Source organism: Thunnus albacares, chromosome 17, assembly GCF_914725855.1.
Source record: "Thunnus albacares chromosome 17, fThuAlb1.1, whole genome shotgun sequence".
Lineage (NCBI taxonomy): Eukaryota > Metazoa > Chordata > Actinopteri > Scombriformes > Scombridae > Thunnus > Thunnus albacares.
The window spans coordinates 4,951,224-4,972,215 of record NC_058122.1 but is presented as its reverse complement, the minus strand read 5'-3'; the positions used below and the strand labels follow the sequence as shown (position 1 = coordinate 4,972,215).

Sequence of the window (20,992 nt, the reverse complement as noted above, 5' to 3'; positions counted from 1 at the left end):
TCTGTGAATCATAATTTCCCCCAACCTGCACTGTGATTCCCCAATAAATAAGGGTTTGTATGAAGCTAAATAAGTTATATCATTTATATTTCAAAGGTGCGTGGATTTTGTGGCATAATGTTCAGGTTCCCCAACATGTGTTTCCCTTTAAACAAGACAGCAGTCAACTGTCTACATGAAATTTAAGAGGAAGAGGAAGAAAGTTTCTCATGTGAGGCCAACAGTGTTACAGTGTTAGAATCTCCTCCCGACAATCGTGCCAGTTCATTTTCAGGTACAAATGATGGCTTCTTCATGTAATCGACCAATAGTGCAATGTTGTTATAATCATGTTTTAGAACCCTATGTAGATTAAGGAGAACTGTAACAAATTCATTCTATCAGGCATTTGTAACTGGTGTACAGCTACAAAACATCATAATGTTGTAATCCTAATTATATGTCTAAATTACTTTCAAACACGCTAATACATATACATAAATTCAACAAATACTTTTTTTGATCGTCATTTCACCAGTTGCACCTGATCAGGCTTGGCATTATATTTTTGATGGATATTTGGCATTTAATCAATAGAATGTATAAAAGGTACATACAATTTCATCTCATTTATGACTTTAAATGATGTTCAGCTTTGTAGTGCATTTGAAATATCCTCCAGTAGTTAATGACAAGTCCATCTTAAAACAACAGTCACGTATCCATATGAACATTTAAACAGATTTTGTCCGCTGTAATCATTCCTCCTGTTTATACTGACCATTAGAAGATCCCTTCATAATGCACTTACAATGTAAGTGATGGAGGAAAAAATCCACAGTCCTCGTTTTGAGAGGAAAAAAATTGAACAAAAGTTTATCTGAAGATAATATGAAGCTTCGGCAGTCTGAGATAGTCAAATAAAGTGGATATCTTCCACAGTTACAATCTTTTTAGTAAAAAATTCCCTCTTTGCTTGGACAGACAGTGATTTCCTATTCAGCTACAGTGGAGGTATATTAACAAAAAGTACATTGTAATTGCATTATGAAGGGATCTTCTAATGGCCAGTATGACCCGGAGGAATGATTACAGCAAGAAAACTGTCAATATTCATTTTGGCACCTAAATATTGTTTTGACTTGAAAAATTGCAAAACTGTCCTTTGACATCGTGTTTCACCTGATTGGACACTTGCTGAGTGAGGAGCACGGTTTGAAAATAAAATGTATTTGCCATTGAGCAGTCCTAGTAATTAAGAGTAATAAATTACGACTGAAATTACTTAGAAAAGTGAGGAATACATTTTTGCAGATGGGTTTCTTGCATACATTTTATACAAATCTCTACAACAAAAAATATAAATAAGTTATGTCATTTATATTTCTGAGGTGTACTGATTTTGTGGCAAAATGTTCAGGTTCCCCAACATGTGTTTCCCTTTAAAAAAGACAGCAGTCTACACTAGATTTAAGAGGAAGAGGAAGAAAGTTTCCCATGTGCGTTCCCAACAATTTAGCCACTTCATGGTACAGTCACTTCAGGTACAAACATGTTTTGTCTGGATCTTAAGAAGGCTGTACTGAGATTTACTGATTTTGAGTAACATTATATTTATCCAAGACAGAATTTGAGCCTATAGCTAGTACACAGACCACCTACACAGTTTGTTGTTTTTAGTTAACCTCATCTTTTAATCTTTTTTTTTTCTGCCAGCTGCACTGATTCCATCGATTAAACATTAATCATCTACTTAAATTTTTCAACTTAATAGTGTGGCAGTGCAACAATTCCCCTTTTCTGAAAGGAAAAAAAGTGATTTTATCATCTTTTCAGACTCAAATACACACACATTCTCTCTGACACACACCTCATATTATCGTGGCCTTTTATTCTCATATTAAACTGCATTGAAAGGTAATTTGCCAAGAATTTCCTTTTGTCCTTTAGTCCATCTGACCAATGAAAACAGGGATGTGACCACTGAATAACTCTAACACAATAATGGTATGTAAAATAACTTCTATCCCTTTTTGTCTTCAAAAAATGAAGAAAAAGAACTGGAAAGCATGTAAGATAATATCCAAGAGTGTCAAAATTAAACCCCAGGAAAAAAAACCTAACTGCAAGCAGCATAATACAGAAATGTATCCATGCATGTTTCTAACATTCATGTATTTCTGTGAAAGGATTAGCGCCCAGTAATCCAGTTTGATGTAATCCACTACTTCCTAGCCCTTTCTAAAGGGCCCGAGGCAGAAGGATATTCCCTTGGCTGACAATTACAGATAATTACAGCGTCAAAGTGAAAGCTTTATTTAACAAGCTGTGTCCTAAATTACCTATAATTGACGTGGTCATTTTATAAAATCATTGACGATGTTTGACGACTCTTTTTGCTTTTCCAGATGTTTGAGGGGTGCTCGACGAACGTGATTTACGACTTTAGAGAAAATGCCTCCAGGGCACTGAGGAACACTGACACGGAATATGTTATTTTTCCCTAAATTTGATATTATCTGTTAAAGGCTAAAGATGCAAAAACAAATTATTTCCACTGTTGGCTGTAAATTAAATAAACATAATCAAATAAGGTGGCAATGATCACTGGGTTTGATTTATTTCAAATAACAAAGCCTATCCTGACCCATAGACAATATATTATTGGCATAATATTAATTCAGTATTTTAAGAGGTTGTTGAAAAATTCCACAGATCATGGCCTCTACTGCATATATGAATGTAAACTTCAGGTGTCAAAAAACTGAAGTTCATAATCTGTTTGGAGGGAAGCAGAATAAAACAAGTGTTGGAATGAAACACTGACAGAGACCATCATTAAAATCCATTGGTGAATAAAAAGAAAATAAAAATGAAATGTTGCTCACAATTAGAAGTGTAAAACCTCAATTAATTAAACCCTGATATATAGCATGGCCAAGTCCTTGAAACTAACAATCCATTATTCAAGACCAAATGTCCAAACCCATTAATATTCACTTTCTGGGGACATAATCAAACAATAAGTAGCTGGAGTGACAGGCCCAATTATCTAAATCTGGTCAACCTGATAAATTTTATGAATGATAGAATCAGAGCATTAGTCCTAAATGACCTGGTAACTTTTTTTTTGTTTATACATAAATGTCTTTCAAATACATTTCTGGCATTTATTTTTCATTCAACTAATATAGATCTTTTATTATAATGAGCTTAAAAAAAACTAAAATTAGACTCAAACAATAAAGTAGCCATGTCCATTCAGTGCCTATTTCCCATATACTTAAAAAAGGTTTTATAAAGTACCATAAAATGGCTGTTTGTTCTTACACCTTATCAGAACCCCTGTTGGTGCTGTAATCAACCGTTTTATAATGGCTCTTTATAGGTCTATATGCTACATAGAACCTATAGTGCTACACACAACTCTGTCAGAATTCATAAAATACTCAAAATAGTCAGAATCTAAAGAATGTTTCTCTAGTTCTTTAATCTGATCTGTTTTCTTAATTTTAGCAAACCAGAGTGTCCTTTGAATCAGTAGGCCCTACAGTTCCATAAAGAAAAACTACAAAGAACCCCTGAAGAAACCTTTCTTTTTACATGTGTACCTGCCCCACTGTAACCCACTGATACAACAAAAAACCCTGAATTGTCCAGAATCAGAGATGCAGAGCTAGCATTAGCTTGGAGTTGTAGCTTCAGTTGTAGCTTTATCAAAAATTTCTTGGCAGGCAGAGCTACTCTGGAGGCAGAAATAACTGCCAGTTAAATTAAATCAACTTGATGTGTCAAATATTTCACAAGTTCTAATTAGCTAACTGGCAATGTGAATTTGGAAGGTTAGCTAGGCTTTGTGGGGCGCCAAATGCTCAGTTCTTAGTGCTGCAATCAATCAGAACTGAGCATTCAGTCCTCATAGCGGAGCCATTGGCATTAAAATTGAGCATTTAGCGTTTTTTCATATCTAGCTAATGACTTGGCAAATTAAATCTTTTGTTGATTTCTATGTGCTACATAAAAATGCACATCTAACCAAGACTAGAAATTAGCATCAGCTAACATCAGCTAACAGCTAGTTTGCAGTGTTACTGGATTTAGTTATGATGCTATAGGTGCATTGGTACATGTAGCCAGATCTACGCCATGGTTACAGTCCTGATGACCTATTTTGTGAATGCTAGAAGTAAAGTAGCAAATTCAAAACAATATTTTGTATTAAATCATTCATGTTTTTGATAGCTGTCTGTACTTTATTGTACATTTGTTAAACTGAACTTCCTCAGATTAGCTCTGTCCTCCACAGTTTATTTCTGCCAGTTAAATCATTTTTGCCTCCAGAGCGGCTCAGACTCTAAACAATGTCCATGTCCCAAACAGCTCCAGTCAGCTTGCTGATATAAATCCACAATTTGTCCTGGAAGTGCTGTGTCCTCATGTCTGTCACATCATCTGAGTCCTCGGCATGGAGTCCTGCTGGTGTCCGGGGTACCAGTGTCCAAAATTGTTCATGTATCCTCCAGAGTGCACTGGCGCGCCTTTGGCGGCCATGCTGATGTCCCACAGGGAGCATGGAGAGGAGGAAGACGGTGGTGGGGGGGCGAGGTGGTCTCCCTCAGGTCCACAGGGCCCGTTCTTCATGATCTTCTTGTATTTGGATCGTTTGTTTTGGAACCAAATTTTCACCTGAAGTTCAAGGAAAGGGAAAGATAAACATTAAAAGTTGATACACACAATAGCATGCTTCCCCATTGTACAAAATATGTATCCACCTTGTTGATGTTAAGCTTAACTCAACTTTATTTATGTAGCACCTTTCATACAAACATGCAGCCCAAAGTGCTTCACATAGCAGAATTAAAACAACACAAGCACACTAAAAAAAAAACCAAAATAGACAACAATAAATAAAATTTTGCAAGACTAAAAATTACAGCAATAAAACAATGTTGAAAACAGATAAATATAAGTCAATAAAATAAAAAAATAAAAAACAAACGCCAGGGATAATAATGATATAAAAAACAATGATTAAAACTTAAAAACTTAAGCTAAAGCTATAACGTTACTGCAAATTAAAATTAAAAGCCAGATTAAAAAGATTGGTCTTTAATTTCCTTTTAAAAATACTGAGAGAGCTGCCGTTCTAATATCCAGAGGCAGTGTTTTCCATAAAAACAGAAGGCAGCTTCACCGGTACTTTTATGGGACATTTAAAAGAAAAGCGGTGGAGGACCTTAATGATCTGTCTGGAACATAAAATGAAAGGAAATCTCAGATGTAGGGAGGAGCAAAGTCATTTAAAGCTTTATAAACAAGTAAAAGAACTTTAAATCAATTTTGAAAGATACAGGTAATCAGTGCAGTGTCTTGATCTCATGACCCATTTTCTTTGCTTTAGTTAAGACTTTGGCTGCAGCATTCTGAACTAGCCGTAGTTTTCTTATAGACTTTTTAGGTAATCCAGTAAAAAGGGAATTACAATAGTCTAAACAGGTAGTAATAAAAGTGTGAATGAGCATTTCAGCATCTCTCTGAGTTAAAAAAAGGTCTGACTTTTGCAATATTTCTGAGATGAAAAAATTATGTTTTAATGACCTTGTTAAAATGAAAATTGACAAGAATTAAATTTAAGCCTAAAATCACTCCCAAGTTTATGATTTGTGTTTTAATCTGTTTGCTAAGACCGCCAAGCATTGAGTTCAGTTTTTCTCTTGCTGCTTTGGGTCCTATTAAAAGAATTTCAGTTTTTTTCCTCATTTCCTCACAGTTTTAAAAAAGTTTTTACCCATCCATAAATTAATGTCAGTGAGACAGGCAATGAAAGCATGCATCGAGGTCATTTGGCAATAAAGAGATATACAAATGTGTATCATCGGCATAAAAATGGTGATTTACGTGTTGATGGTTAATAATGTTTCCAAGCGGGAGCATATATAATGAAAATAAAATTGTCTGCCAGTTAAATAAGACTGAAACCAAGCTAAAACACGATCAGAGAGATCCAGCCATTTTTCAAGTCTGTCAATTAAAATTTTGTGGTCAATTGTATCAAATGCTGCACTGAGGTCTAAGAGAAGGACAGCCACATTGTTTCAATTCACAATAATTCTCAGGTCATTTACAACTTTCAGTAGGGCTGACTGTGCTGTGGTTTGCTCGATAACCAGATTGGAGCTTTTCTAAAATGCCGTTGTTGGTTAGATGAACAAGTAGTTGATTAAAAACTATTTTCTCTAAAAGTTTACCAAGGAAAGGGTCTGTAATTGTTTAGTTGAGCAATCCAGATTGGATTTCTTGAGGAGAGGTTTTACTATTTACGTCTTGAAAGCTGTGGGGAAGATGCCCAAATTAAGAGAGGAGTTTATTATACTTGTTGTTACTTGGGAGAGGCTATGGAAGCAAGATTTAAACAGCTTGGTTGGGATGGGGTCTAGAGCACAAGTGGAAGACTTCATCGTGCTAATTACTTCACAGATGGCATCTGCTGACATCAAATCAAAGGATGACATAATAGATGGAGGCCCATGAGCAGGGAAATCCCAGGGAGTTTGAGTGTCTGCATTTACAATGCTGGCTCTAATAGAAGCTATTTTTTTCCCTCAAAAATGTAGCAAATTCTTTGCATTTAAGAGCTGATGAGTTATCATGAAGACTGAGAGCAGGTGATGGATTTAGAAGGCGTGGAAAAACTAATTATTTTGGTTTTCTGAAATAATCTTTGAGAAATTAAAGGTTAAAGGTAGGGAACTAATATCCTTAGGGCTATATCAGATATTTTGTGCACAATGTTCGCCCACACAATAGGAAAAATACTTAGAGAAAATGTGACAAATACCACTGCAAAAAATGTTTGTGCTTTGTGAACTAGACTGTGTGGGAGCAGGTCTTAGAAGACTCATTTAAGCAAACACCAGACAGAGTAGTTATAGACAGAAGGACAATAAATGTCCAAGAATCCATTATAGGCATATAAAATACTGCATGACTGATACAGTATTGACTTGTGATATATTTTATATATGAACGTCATCAGTCAATGAATGTACTGAACAATAATTGTTATGGAGTAGCACGCTCATATGTTGGTCTTTCTTTCAGTATTTCATATAGAGTTTATTTTTAGCCACACTTCTCACAGTTTTGGTTTCATCTCAAAATAAAGTATAACCTCATCAGGCAAAATATTCCTCCCTCTCTTTGTAAGTTAAATTATTATTTAAATGTAGTTATATTTGAATTTATTTCCATTCCTGGTAACAACTCAGTCTAGCAGCATCTGACCTTTGACCAACCCACTGACTAGGACAACCCGCCTCAACTTGACCCATACAGATAGACCCCCAGACATGGGTTTGACTCGTGTCACTGTGTTGGTATGAATGTGATATACACACCAGCATCAAGGTGGATGTGCATGAAGTTGTAGTTAATCAAAACAATCTTAATCCAAGGTCAATTTACTTGCTTTTTTTCTGGAGCCTTCAACCACATCACATGGTCTTCATTTGCTCAGTTACCATGGAGATGGCTCAGTTGTTACCCATGAGATGTGGCTGACAACTCAGAAAAAGGTGGACCTTGAGTTAAGATTATTCTGTCAAATGAAAGCTATATAAACCAATCTATCACAACCTAAATTAATATACTGGATAGCAAAACTATAGAATACAAATACATACAGTACCAGTGAAAAGTTTGGACACAACATCACATTCATGTCAATGAGTGTCCAAACTTTTCACTGGTACTGTAGATAAATACATAAATTATTATTAGGCTGTACGACACTCACTGTTGTACACAAACAATAACCACTCCTTCTAAGATTAGGGATGACAATGCAATAAAGTAGCATAAATTAGGTAATAAAGAGCTGTACAGATGAATAAGTGATTGTAAAACATTACACAGTAATAAGATAATAGTAGTAACAGTAATAGGATAACAGAAATTCCATTAGGTGTGCCTACAATAACGTCTCTGTACTAATATTACAGTGACAGCACAAGAGCTACAAATATCATCACATACAGTATTATAAGGTTATTGTGATTCCTATAGACACATGGTTTGTGCTTTTAGGTTTATGACACATAACAGTTACAAGTGTGTGAATAAGTCATAATATTATTAGAATTGTGCCAATATTGAGCTAAATCAGAATTAGCATCAAATTATTATTATCAAGCTATTTATAATGTTCTACAAATTCAATGCCAAGACATTGCCAAGGCACGTCATCAAAGGAATTGGCATTTAATTTGTAGAACATTATAAATATCTTGGAACAGTCATTGATAATAACCTGAAATTTGATGCAATTTCTGATGCGGTCTGTAAGAAAGGACAGCAACGTTTGAACTTCCAGGAAGTTAAATGCTTTTAATGTAGATAGGAAAATGATGTCTTTGTTGTACAAGTCATTTATTGAATCTGTTCCTACTTTTTCTATGATTGCTCAGTATGGTAACCAGAACATCAGGGGTAAAAACCACCTGAGCTATATTGGTCAGGTGGTTGGTAAGGTGCTAGGTGTCTCACAGACCCCCCTGATTATTGTCTTTGACCAGCAGGTTCTCTGCCAGCCCAGGTCTATATTAGACTGCACAGACCCCCCCTTCACTTTGAGTTTGAAACTGGCTGAGTACCCTGGTTCAAGTGCAATAGGAGTAAAAACTCCTTTGTTCCCTGAGCAATAAACCTGCTTAATCTGCACATGTAATGCAGCATTTTAGATATTGTTTTGTTGTATTATTGTGTTCTGTATATTGTATATATGTACAGGAAACATTTTTGTACTTTTTGTTTTTGTACTTTTGTTTTTGTACTTCTGTTGTTTTTTTATCTTGTGCCCCTGACTGCAAGTCAAGTTTCCCATCTGGGATAATAAAGTGACTGAATTGAACTGAACTGAACTGAATATCATTTCAATCATTTTTCTGTGGTTAGAGATGTTTCAGTTGTGTAATTGGCATGTTCTCTGTTTCCAGCGTGCTTGCAAATTGAGCATCAAATTACACGAATATGTCTCTCGGGCAACCTGTCAGCTTAGCAGGAACAAATGAATCATAAATAATTACACACAGTCAGTGAAGGATACTTTTGTCTGAAACAGGTTTTAACTGCGCCGTAAAGGAAAATGAACGCCCAAAGGACTGGTGCTGCTCGAAGGAAAAAAAGCTCTGGCCGGCAGGAGAGAAAGATAAAAGACAGACTAATAGAAGAGAAAACACTCTTGGCACTAAAATTGTTTTCTCCTCTGCACTGACAGTCCTGGGAATTATTACTCTGGGATTTAAATGGGTATTTATGAAGATGGTTGAAGTGGTTTATGGAAGATATTCTATTCTATAAAAATCTAATTCAGCCTGGTCTAATTGACTCTGAATATGTGGAAAAAATGATCCCTTTACCCGATAATCAAAAAGGCATCCAGCTTTCACACCCAGCTCTCAAGAAGTCATGCTAAGCGAAATTTGACATTTAATTTGATCTCTATTGTTCCAGTATATTTGCTGACGTCAATCACAGTCTGTTAGGAGTTAGTATGGATGGTGGCAAATACATAAAATGAAAGTATCACTCCATAAATATGCAAGACCATTATACAGCCCATAATGCTGTAATTCAGAAATTATCTTTAAACTCTATTTTCCAAATTCTGCAATTTTATATCAAGTAAATTCTACTAATATCTAAAAACAAAATCATATCTGAAAACTGAAGCTGTCATTATAGTTGTTCCAGCCATGCTTAAGACCAAAATTAAGCCCCTCTTTATAATAATCGATATACTCATGTCATAAAAATTACAGCCACCAAACCGCAGTGCCGGCAGTATAATAATTACCTGGAGTGGTACACCATAGTGGTAGCTCGCAGATGAAAACCTAAGTGAATATGTGGAGCGGAGCTTATGAGCCCAGGAGTCAATCAACAGCACGTTAAGTTAATGCAGCCTCAGTGAGAGGATTTCTGCTGTAATTATTGGTTTCATATTCCAGCGGCAACATGGAGCTGACAGCTTCCCTGAGAGCATAGCTAATGACACCGACATTAGGGGAGGAGGGTGGCTGAGAGGCAGGCCAGGTGCCACTGAGTGTGTGTGTGTGTGTGTGTGTGTGTGTGTGTGTGTGTGTGTGCGTGTGAACATAACATATTGAATATATTCCATATTCTTGAATGAATGGATGAAAAAGTTGATCAAGGCTGTGCTGTGGGTTTTCTTCAGAAATAAAAGACTTCCATTTGGTGGGTGGGTTAAGCTGTATAGGCAGTGTGTGTGTGTGTGTGTGTGTGTGAGAGAGAGAGAGAGAGAGAGATAGAGAGAAAGGGAGATGGATAAAGATAGAGACAGTAAGAGTTTCAAGGAAAAAACGTTGTGCTACGTGCCATTTCTCAGCTGCGTCTGGGAACAGAGGAGATTTAGAGGGAAAGTGGTCAGCGGTTGGCTGGCAGCCTAATGGCATGGAAGCAGCACAGAGATGTGGTGTATGATCACTATCTTCAAGTGTGTGTATTTATGTTTCCATCTGTGTATGAAAATGCACACATGAGCTACATATGTTTAATGTATGTGTGTGTGTGTGTGTGTGCAAGGCAAAAGTGCACCCATGCATGTGAGGAATGTGTGCACAGTACATACCGTATATACTCGTACATAGGCTAATTACAGCTGACTAACTGAGAGCAACATGACTGCATGTTTCAATACAAACTGTGTCTCTGTATCTCCATCTATTTATTAGAGAGAAAACAAGCCCGCGAAGCACAACTTTGTATTGTATTTCAAATGTAATAGACTATACATGTTTTCCACAAAATGTCTATATTTACTACAACAATGTCTAATGGAGCATTTAATGACTTGCTATAACTAAAAATATACTGTTCTTCAAATAAAAAAAATAGGAAATTATAATTGTTCCTAAAAAAGGCAAATTAATTCTGCACACAATACGTAGCGTGCCATTGGAAAATTATTTTTAACAGCAGTATTCAAAAAAAGAAAAATCCCTGAATTATGACCTTACAAATATTAAAAAACTAGAAATATCGCCTCGCAGTTGTATGTCTCCGCCAGCCAGTCAAGTTGCAGTTTACATCCATGTCTGTTCAGACTCATAATATTTGTAGTCAAGACTTTGAAGGAATTTAATAAAATATACTAAGTGTATTTTCCTTGTATGTGTTCACATGCTTGGCCAATAACACTGAATCTGATAGAATACAAAGTTGTAGCCATGACAGTAGACAAAGCTTCAGATATGGATGTTGCTGTAAAGAAGCTACAAATTCTAAAACGTGGGTGTTTCACACATATCTTCAATCCGGCAGCACAGAAGATCTAAACAATCACCACTGTTTCAAAGTGGGCACCAAGATTAGTGTCACCAATTCAGTATCCGACCAAATGTGAAATATGGTCACAATCTCCCCTTCTGTTCCTGAGTTAAGGTGTTGAATAAAGGCCAGAAAAGTGTTTTCTGCAGAACATTATGATGTCACAGTGAAGTTGACCTTTGACCTTTTGGATATAAAATTTCATCACTTCATCATTTTATCCTATTAGACATTTGTGTGAAACTGTCATAATTAGTGTATGAATTCTTGAGTTATGGCCACAAACACGTTTTGTGAGGTCACAGTGACCTTTGACCACCAAAATCTAATCAGTTCATCCTTGACTCCAAGTGGATGTTCGTGCCAAATGTGAACAAATTCCCTCAAGGTGTTCCTGAGATATTGCATTCATGTGAATGGCACAGAGGAACAATCCAAAAACATAATGCCTCTGACCACGGCTGTCAGTGGTGAGGAGGCATAAAAATACTTATTTTTATTTGCACATGGTGACAACTGGATGGTTAACAGAATAGTTTGATATTTTTAGAGTTATTGTTATTCACTTTTTTGCTGAGAGTTAGATGAGAGGATTGATACCACTTTCATGTTTGTATGGTAAATATGTAAGCTAAGCAACAGGTTAGCTTAGCTTAGCATAAAGACTGAAAACAGCAGGAAACAGGTAGTCTGGCTCTGTCCAGAGCAAACAAAATCTGCAAACTGGCACCTCTAAAGCTCACTAAATAACATGTTATATCCCTATTGTCTGATGTTAAACATTTCTTTGCAGGCAAACTGTGAAGAAGACCCCTCTATCAAAGGAGGTGACTAGGGGGCTTAAGGAATATCTGTCCAAAAACGTTTCACAAGCCTTCATTTATATTAGTGTTGCTACATCTAAAAAGTTGTCACCTTAACACAGACTTTTTGTCTTGTCTCTGGCACATTTAGTTTCTCCTGTAACAAGGCAACCATTCACGAAAAAAAAGTACCCACATAAAAGACCCATTCTTAATCCCAACCCACAAAAATGTGTCTGCATTCCTCTAACTACAGTCTGATATCATTTAATTGCTTTTAGTATGAGTTGAATAACTCTACCATACTGTAATGCAATCAGTCAAAGCAGCCTCTCCCTGATCCATGACACCTCAAGGAAAACAGAATTAAAAAAATGTAAAAACCAACAAAAAACAATGTGCTTCTATGGTAATCATGCATGCATGCATGACTTGCAGCAGACTACATTCAAATCCACTTTTCCACTACAAAAGACAAAGGCAAACGGACGGATCATCTCTTACTCCCAGTGTAAACATAGCTGCGGTGGTTAATTCATACGGGATTAGGACCGTACATCTGATGACATCAGCTCTTACATATACTCAGTACACACACACACACAGATGCACGTATCGTATTTCAAATGAGTAACTCCCAAACAATCCAACTTAAACGTTCCCCCAATGGGACACCTGCTCAATACCCAAACCTTTATTTTCACCTTTCTGGCGTAATGTATCTTTGAACGTGCTTCATGAAGAAATATACGACTTTTAAAAATAAGCCTACATGTGTCTGTGTCTGAAATGTATGACTTCTGTTACAAATGGAACTAAAAACCCAAACAGCAGACGGTCAACTAGAAAGCTGAAAGGAAGAGTGAAAGCTAGCTGCTGAGATAGTCATGGCTAATATTCGTTCAAGCTAAAACAAAGTTTGGTTCCTTGCTGTTATCTATCTTTAACAGAAAAATAGCAATTTTAATGAACTGATTTATTGGTAATTCAGTGAAATCCAGTTTATCTTGTGAGGCAGCTGGATTTGTGAGATCATGACATCACAACATCACAAGATCACGGCATCTTGTCAGACTTCAAGTTATGCGCTCCGATAAGTATTCTTGCGTGATCTCGTGAATCCAGCTCTCTTGCAAGGTAAGATGGTGACAGACAAATAGTTCATCCAATCACCTGCCAAGTATTTTTTGAAAGTTTGAAAGTAGTTTTCCAAACAGTTTCCAAGGATGACTTCTCAGAAACCATCTGGCGCATAAGGTTAAAATCAGTGTAAAAACAGTGGAGAAAAAAACAGCTAAACTCCTGCTAAAGCTAACTAGCTTAACAGATCTCAGTAGATGCCATCTCAGCTTTTGACTCTAATGCAATTGTGCATTAATGTGATTAAGCTACCTTTAAATTTAAATGTATTCAATTATAAATTAAATGATTTATTGTAATTATTTGTAGTAGAGGAAAACAAGTACACCTTAGCTTATAAATCCTATAAGCTATGTCTTGTAAATAATTAAAATGAAGGTATTTTTATTTAATCTTAAATAAGCTAAATCAAATGAACAAGACAGCTGAGAAAACATACTCAGAGTCCACTATAAGCATTCATTATATTGTATTATATACAATATATACAATATAATAAATACAATAAATAATAAATATTACATGTATTATATAGGTTTCTATGATTTTTGGAGGTTAAATAACCAGCCCTAAATGGCATAAAATGAAGCCATTACGCAGTTTGCCAGCCAGTCTGAAAACTTCAAACCCAAAACTTCTTTACTACTTTCCTTCTTTGTCGAGCCATACATAAACTACTGTATTTTAAAGAAAGGGACCTTTAGTCAGGTATCCAGCTATTTCTCTAATTCATGAAAGATGCTCAGGAAATGAGGAAACAGTGAGAGACTGTCAGAGGAACCAACCCTGAATCTCTAAAGTCATAAAACAATCTTCCTACTGGCAAGCTCGCACGAATATGTGATAACAAAATATTTTCTTCATTTTTTTTTCTTTACTCAGGATCATCATTCCACAGATGGAAAAGAAGACAGACATAAACAAAAGTGAAATATCTATATCTGTACTGATCACCAGGGGATTTTTTTTTCTCCAGACTGCGGGCAGCAATTATCGAAGCTTTCATCAGCTGAATAGAAGTTGAATTGTCTGATGTCAAGGGAGCGTAGCAAATTAGACTTTTATTTATTGGAAAATGTTGTGGGTTGTTACTAAATTCCAAAGCAGCTAATAACAATGTGATATAAACTTCAAGTGTTCATACTGGTGAAACAAGAGGCATCAACTGTGCAGCATCCCATGTTGGTTCATTGGCCTCATGTGACAGACAAAATGGCTGCCATTAGGCTTTTATTTGCCTTTGACTGCACGTGTGTGTGTGTGTGTGTGTGTGTGTGTGTGTGTGTGCACTTGAGAGAGACAGAAAACTGACAAATAACAAGTACGTGCGAGGAAAAGATGACCAACGGCAGAACAAGTTTTCCACTTAACCTCGCCCCTCATCTCCCGATGCAGACATGTTAATGAACATACACAGTTAGACATGCAAAACACACACTGAACTATTGTAACACACACACACACACACACACACACACACACACACACACACACACACATTGATTTCATGACAAACAACCTATGACTAGACCTCACATGACATTTAAGGATATGTCAGTAAATGCTGACATATCCTTACGGCAGAGGATGACACCGGTTTACAAGAATGTAGCAGTGCCTGTTTGGGCTTTTTTATTCTGGCCTTATTCTCCTTTTACTATGACCTTTAATGCGGTTTAACGCTTTAATTGCAAATGCAACTGACAATACTAAGAGTGAAGTGACACTATCACACCCTCAATTAGAGATATTAGACTTTTCATAAATCAATCAATGACTCTTATTATTATTGATTTATGTTTTTACCTTCAGCAATAGAATGATTTTAAAACATTTTTCTGTATATTAGTATAAAATATTGCTAATTTTTCATTAGTTTTGTACTTGAGTTCGGAAGGAAATATATTTTTAGCTGGACCGCAGGGGCCAGCCCTATAAACACGTAAGTCCGGATTGAGTGACTCACAACTGTGTGAGTGATGTGTAGTCGCGTAGTAGTAGTAGTGATAAGTAGTGATGCGTATAGTTGCCTCGGCCGAGTGTCGCACGAGTGTCGCTACTTCCTGTATCCGTTCCTCACTAGCTTTTGACCCACTCTTGTTTTTCTTTCAACGCAGCATCTTAAAATACAAAAAAAGGCTAAAATAATTCAGGTTATTGTTGGGGAGTGTATTGACTATGAATGTGGATGAGCATTTATGTGTGTGTGTGTGTGTGTGTGTTCGTCCCCGTGTTACCTGGGTCTGCGTCAGGCCCAGTTTGGCTGCCAGGTCAGCCCTCTCGGGCAGGGCGAGGTACTGGGTTTGCTGGAATCGCTGGTTGAGTGCCTGGAGCTGCAGGCTGGAGTAGATGGTCCGGGGCTTCCTGATCTTCTTCCCCTTCCCGTTGAGCCGCACCTCCCCGTTCTCGATCACCGCCGTGGGCTTGTCATGCTCTGGATGAAGAGGGGGGACGAGAGCAGAGTTTTCCTGAGATAAATATCAACATGAGGATTTCAGAGGCGACAGAAGTTTGGCCTTTAGCGTTACAGAGAGTGTTCTGTCAACAAAAGCCCATTAATGTTTCAACTATCATACACTTCATACAGGCTGATTTTTTAATCTTTATATACCTTTTTACTGACAAGTTTTGACATAATGTCTCTCAGATTTAGGCTTTTTTAAAGGAAAACTGGTGGTAGCTGCTTGTGCTGCCTCATAGTCACCATGTGGGGTTTTTCACATAGATTACATTGCATTTGATGAGTATTTCTATCCCACAAAAATGCTAGAATTCAGGGAGCAGGCCTGTTTTCATACAATACACACGTGGCCTCTATTAGAGTGTGATGGAAGCTGTTAAGAAAAAACAGAAATGTATTCAGCGTGATCTCACAGGAAATTTGTATTTATGTGTTTGAAAATGAGTGTCATGTTTTTTTGGTTTTTGTTGGGTTTTTTTGTGTCCAATATGTAGAGACAGATCACATATGGCCTCAACTATTTTATTATTTATTATTTTATTACAGTAAAGAAAATGAATCGATCATCTAACATTAAGAAAATATTTTAACCAAAATCAAACCACAAAAAAATATTGTGGTGGCTTTTTTGGGTAAAACTAAACTAAAATACAAATTTGCAATGTTGCAAAAGATAGGGCTTTTTGATTTGTAATACTGTGTAATATGACGTAATTATTAATTCTGTGAGCACATGTTGCTGGATTTAAGACTGTATTGAGTGCAGCCTGCTCAGAAGTCAAGGAAAACATATGTTGTACACATGAGCCATAAACTCATGTGTACAATTCAGTATATGACATATAGTATAATGAGCAGACTGTAAAAAGCGTATAATGACTGTATAACAATGGCTGCAGGTAAAAAGATAACTCCCCTTTGTTCTGTCCAAAGCAGTTTAGTTTACAGTTATTAAGTCACATGCAGCTCAGCCAGTCGAGAGGGCTTTTCTTTTTTTTTTCTTCTTTTTTTAAGAAAGCTATACAACACTCAGTGTATGTTCGCCCACGCTGATCTTTGTTATGACATGAGCTCATAGCCTGCAGTGGCAGGAGAGAACAGCTGTGGACAAGCCGAGGCCCCACAAGACGCTCAGATAACTGAGCTGCTCTTGCAGCCAGGAGAAACGGCACTGACGCACTGAAGTACATCAACACTGAGGAAGACTAAACAAAGAACGCTTGGGGAAAAAAACAACAGACGGTCACTTTTATAAAGAACATTTTTCTAAAAAACTTTTATACACCATCGAGAATGCTACATTTTCAGACTGGCACTACTGGGTTTGAACCCTTGTGTTTATTGACATTGGTGTAACCTCCTCATTGTCTGATGCCCCACAGATCTCACTAATGCTAATAATAATAATAATAATAATAATGATAATAATAACAATAATAATAATACTTGAAAAATAAGCTCTTTTTTTCATTCAAATATTTTTTCTTTACGTCTGACCTTAATAAAAGCCAACATGTAGAGAGGTGTTGACGTGGTGACCCTTCCCTCTGTCACAAACTGAACTTGAACGTTTGATGGTGAGAAAATATGAAAATGGCCATAAAACATTCATATTACACCAAATAAAGAAATATTTCATGATTTATATAATATATGGGCCCTTCGGGATTAAATATATTCATTTTGTTGAATATATAAAAAGTCAACATATAAAGAAATGCACAGTAAGTTATCATATATAGTGATGTTACTTGTATGTGGGCTAAACTGGACTCCAGAGAGGTCAAACACTGTTAGACTTCTTATGAATAAATTGTAAAAAGTAACATAAATCTAAATAGACTTATTAAAGATGTGGGAGAGCTAACACTGCGTAAAAGTACTGTCAACACCCACCATAGATATAAATCATATGAGAATCCACTGTATTAAACCCTGTTTTACAGCTGACAGAAGTAACGCGTCGTTTTCTGCAACACACTTCTGAAAATATTTAAATTTTTTTTTTTTTAAATATATATACATATATTATCAAAAAAGCCATGAAGTATCAAGCTGATAAAACAATGTGAAGTATGTTTCTGTGGGGCCTCCAGGACCCCAAACTCAACGTTAGGGTTAGCGAGTGGTACTTTGTGTCTGTAAACTCCCAGAAAAATAAATGACTGGATGGTTTAAATTAAAAGAAAGAAAGAAAGAAGGACAGAAAGAAATGTGACAGTTTTAACAGGAAAACAAGACATGTTTGCCTGCAGTCAAGCATTTCTTTAATAGTATGTGATCAAGGATCATATTATTATTATTATCATTATTATTATTATTATTATTATTAATATCATTACTATTATTACATGACCTGACTTGACATCTGTTAAAAATTATGTTGACATAGTATATGACGGTTGACAAACAGCCACAGCGTCTAGACTCTCTTTACTATCACTCATCTGATATCAGTGTTCAAACAGTGAGAGAAAGGAGTGACTCATGATCTTATAAAAAGAATTGATCATATGAATCTAATATCCTTCCTTTTATTTTTTATTGACGTGAAATTAATTCTAGATTTCCTCTCTTGGTAATGCTGATGTCAACGTGTGCTTGTATCATTACATTAGATTATTTATATATAAATGTTTTTATATGCTTGTATTGGTTTTTCTTAAATGCTATAAAATCACTGTACAGTTACTGTAAACAGTGAATATTTCTAACAGAATGGCCTGCAGTCATCAGCCAACAGGCCTTGGTGATAAGACTTTTACATGACAACCAAATAAAAGCCCAGATGTTTAAAAAGAATGTTTCTTTCTAAATTGATCTGAGGGAAAATTATTATTCTCTTCCCTGAGGTTACGGATCTTCTGATATTTCATTTTGAGAAAGAGTTTAAATGTTTTTACACTCAGCAAATATTTTAGTTCAATTAAATCCAACAATTATTTTTGCTCGTCTTGAACAAAAAAATGGTAAAAGACATATTATTGTGGTTAAAAGCCTGCCAGTCCCCGCAGAGACAGCACAAACCGTGGATGTGATATGTGAGATGATGGGATGAGCGCATGCAGCCGCTGCGGGACACCACAGGGCCGGTGTCGGCTGCCTCACTTTTCTTGTGGAGAGTCTCTGCAGGCCAAACTACACTCACCATGACTGCGGGCGACCTGTGTGTGGATCCAATTATTGCGCTCCATTGTGGTTTATTTTCATGTTTTCAGACCGTACACCAAAGTTAAATATCTTAGTGGTCCTAAATCACACACATGCACAGGTCAACATTTTTTTACTGAGATTGTTCTGAATTTATTTTGTGCGTTTTGTTGAATTTAATGTCATTAAATGTCATGCTCCATTCAACTTCATTCTGAGCTGGGAAGTCACATTTACAACGTAGCATTAAGATTTGTTTTTGATTTAAAACGACGCACAAGATCATCAATTGAAAATATATGTTTTTAGCACAAGTGGGCCCAAATAAAACCAAATAATCTGTAACTCATAAAATAGTTCTGAGCGGCCCACTTAGTTAAGAGCTTTTCTTTTCCTGCAAATCAGTTTAGAGGCACTGATGTTGTCTCTGTCACCATCACCCACCACTTATGACATCATAGCTACTTAGCACAATATATCTTATTTATTCATTTATCATTTTGTCATTTATTTATCATCATATTTATCTTGTGTTTCACCCTTGTGCAATAAGATTTTATAGAGTTTTCTCTTTTTGTGCAATTATCCAATTTCCAGCGCAGTATTTCAGGACAAAGCTACACACCATGTGTGTATTACTACTGCAGGTTATATCTGTATATGTGACAGGTGTGTGTGTATTTATTATTTATCACTCACACACTCTTTTTCTCCTATTTTTGAGCTGCTGTAACAATTGAATTTCCCCTGTGGGAATTGTAAATGTTTCATCATCATCATCATCATCATCGTCATCAATTCAACACAATCTTGATTGTGAGTCACATGATAAATATTTAAGGGCCAGGCTGATATTGGTGACAAGGTCAAACTGTAGAAGGAAAGATGTAAACATAGCCAAAATAACTCTTCCTGTCTCTCACAACAGAAACCTACCCGCATCCTCCAGTCTGGTGTGCCCCAGCGCGCCGCTGTGACCCCCGTGCTGGTAGGGCAGGTATGCCCCGGGGTGGTGCGCGCTCACGGGACTGTGGTAGGGCGGGTATGCCAGCGGGCGACCGTACGATGAAGCACCGGAGGAGAACGGGCCGTCATGCTGCGAGGGCCCGACGGCGTGCAGACCGTGGACCGGGTAATGGTTGTGCGACAAACCGGGGGAGGACTGCTGGTGTCCGGGATGTCCGGGGTAGCTGTGGCCGCCGAACTCCAAAAACGCCGATTTGGAAGGATCAGGCGGGACTAAAGTGTCCGATATAGAGCTCATAGTCATCATTGGGGTGAGGGGCAGTGATGTGGTGGGAAATAAGAAGGGTCAGCTATGACCTCCGGACGGGGGTCATCATAAAGCAACTCACCATCAATGTGAAAAAAGTCAGTAGACTTTCAGAGAGGTGTTTCCATAAACCAACACCAGCCCGACAGAGTCTAATTCACCGTCGATTTATGGCACTTTATTCCCGTTGAATGAAAAGGCGGGTACAAAGCGGATTTAGGTGGGTTTGTTCTCCGCTACATCCCAGCTGAAGGGTCCATAAACGTGACGCTCAGTGTTTAAAACCATCGAGTCCAGCAGACACGGATAAGAAGCATGACAGGCCGACAAGCAGCCAAGACGGCACACGACACAAACAGGAACTCCTGACAAAGAAGCCGAAAAAAATATATTTCATATCCTTCAAATCTGGATACTTTCCTTCTTCTCTCGGTCCAGAAGAACCAGATGGGCGCTTGTTTTCTTCTAGGTTTGCGAGGAGGCTCTTGGCAGCGGAGAGCACGGAGTGTGTTCCTCCCCTTCAGAGCGCACTGTGGGTCTGGAGAGACCATTCTCTGCCTCCACTTGGCGCACACGGCGCGCTCATTGGCTGCAGCGCTTCACCGTGTCACACAAATCACAATCAGCACTAACTGTGAACCGGCGCTTCTTGCTTTTGGCGGAGAATATACTGTAGGCCTTAACTCCAAAGAGTGTTAAGTTAAGAGCCAGTTTATTATATATATATATATGTATAAAATAAAGTGTGATCAGTTGTGGACAAAATATCTGCACCGATTTCTTTATGTTCACAAGGCTGTCACTTTATTAAAACTAACTAATAGATTGACTAATAAACAT

General features: G+C 37.1%; 1 protein-coding gene across 1 annotated transcript; it reads right to left on the bottom strand.

Moving 5' to 3' along the window:
• Nucleotides 1-1,866: 1,866 nt before the first annotated feature.
• On the bottom strand, nt 1,867-20,758 carry LOC122967457 (homeobox protein Dlx4a-like). Its single transcript, XM_044332130.1, has 3 exons — nt 19,816-20,758; nt 15,506-15,702; nt 1,867-4,665 (listed from the first exon to the last, which is right to left on the bottom strand). The coding sequence occupies exons 1-3, from the start codon at nt 20,150-20,152 to the stop codon at nt 4,423-4,425; spliced, it is 777 nt and encodes a 258-aa protein (XP_044188065.1). The 5' UTR covers nt 20,153-20,758; the 3' UTR covers nt 1,867-4,422.
• Nucleotides 20,759-20,992: the final 234 nt, after the last annotated feature.

What these genes read in the sequence shown, in the direction of transcription:
- LOC122967457 (XM_044332130.1), bottom strand. Translation starts at nt 20,152, where the DNA reads ATGATGACTATGAGCTCTATATCGGACACTTTAGTCCCGCCTGATCCT. An exon ending in CACCAGACTGGAGGATGCGG is followed by an intron (nt 15,703 to 19,815) that starts GTAGGTTTCTGT and finishes CTCTTCATCCAG; the next exon opens with AGCATGACAAGCCCACGGCG. An exon ending in TGGGCCTGACGCAGACCCAG is followed by an intron (nt 4,666 to 15,505) that starts GTAACACGGGGA and finishes CTTGAACTTCAG; the next exon opens with GTGAAAATTTGGTTCCAAAA.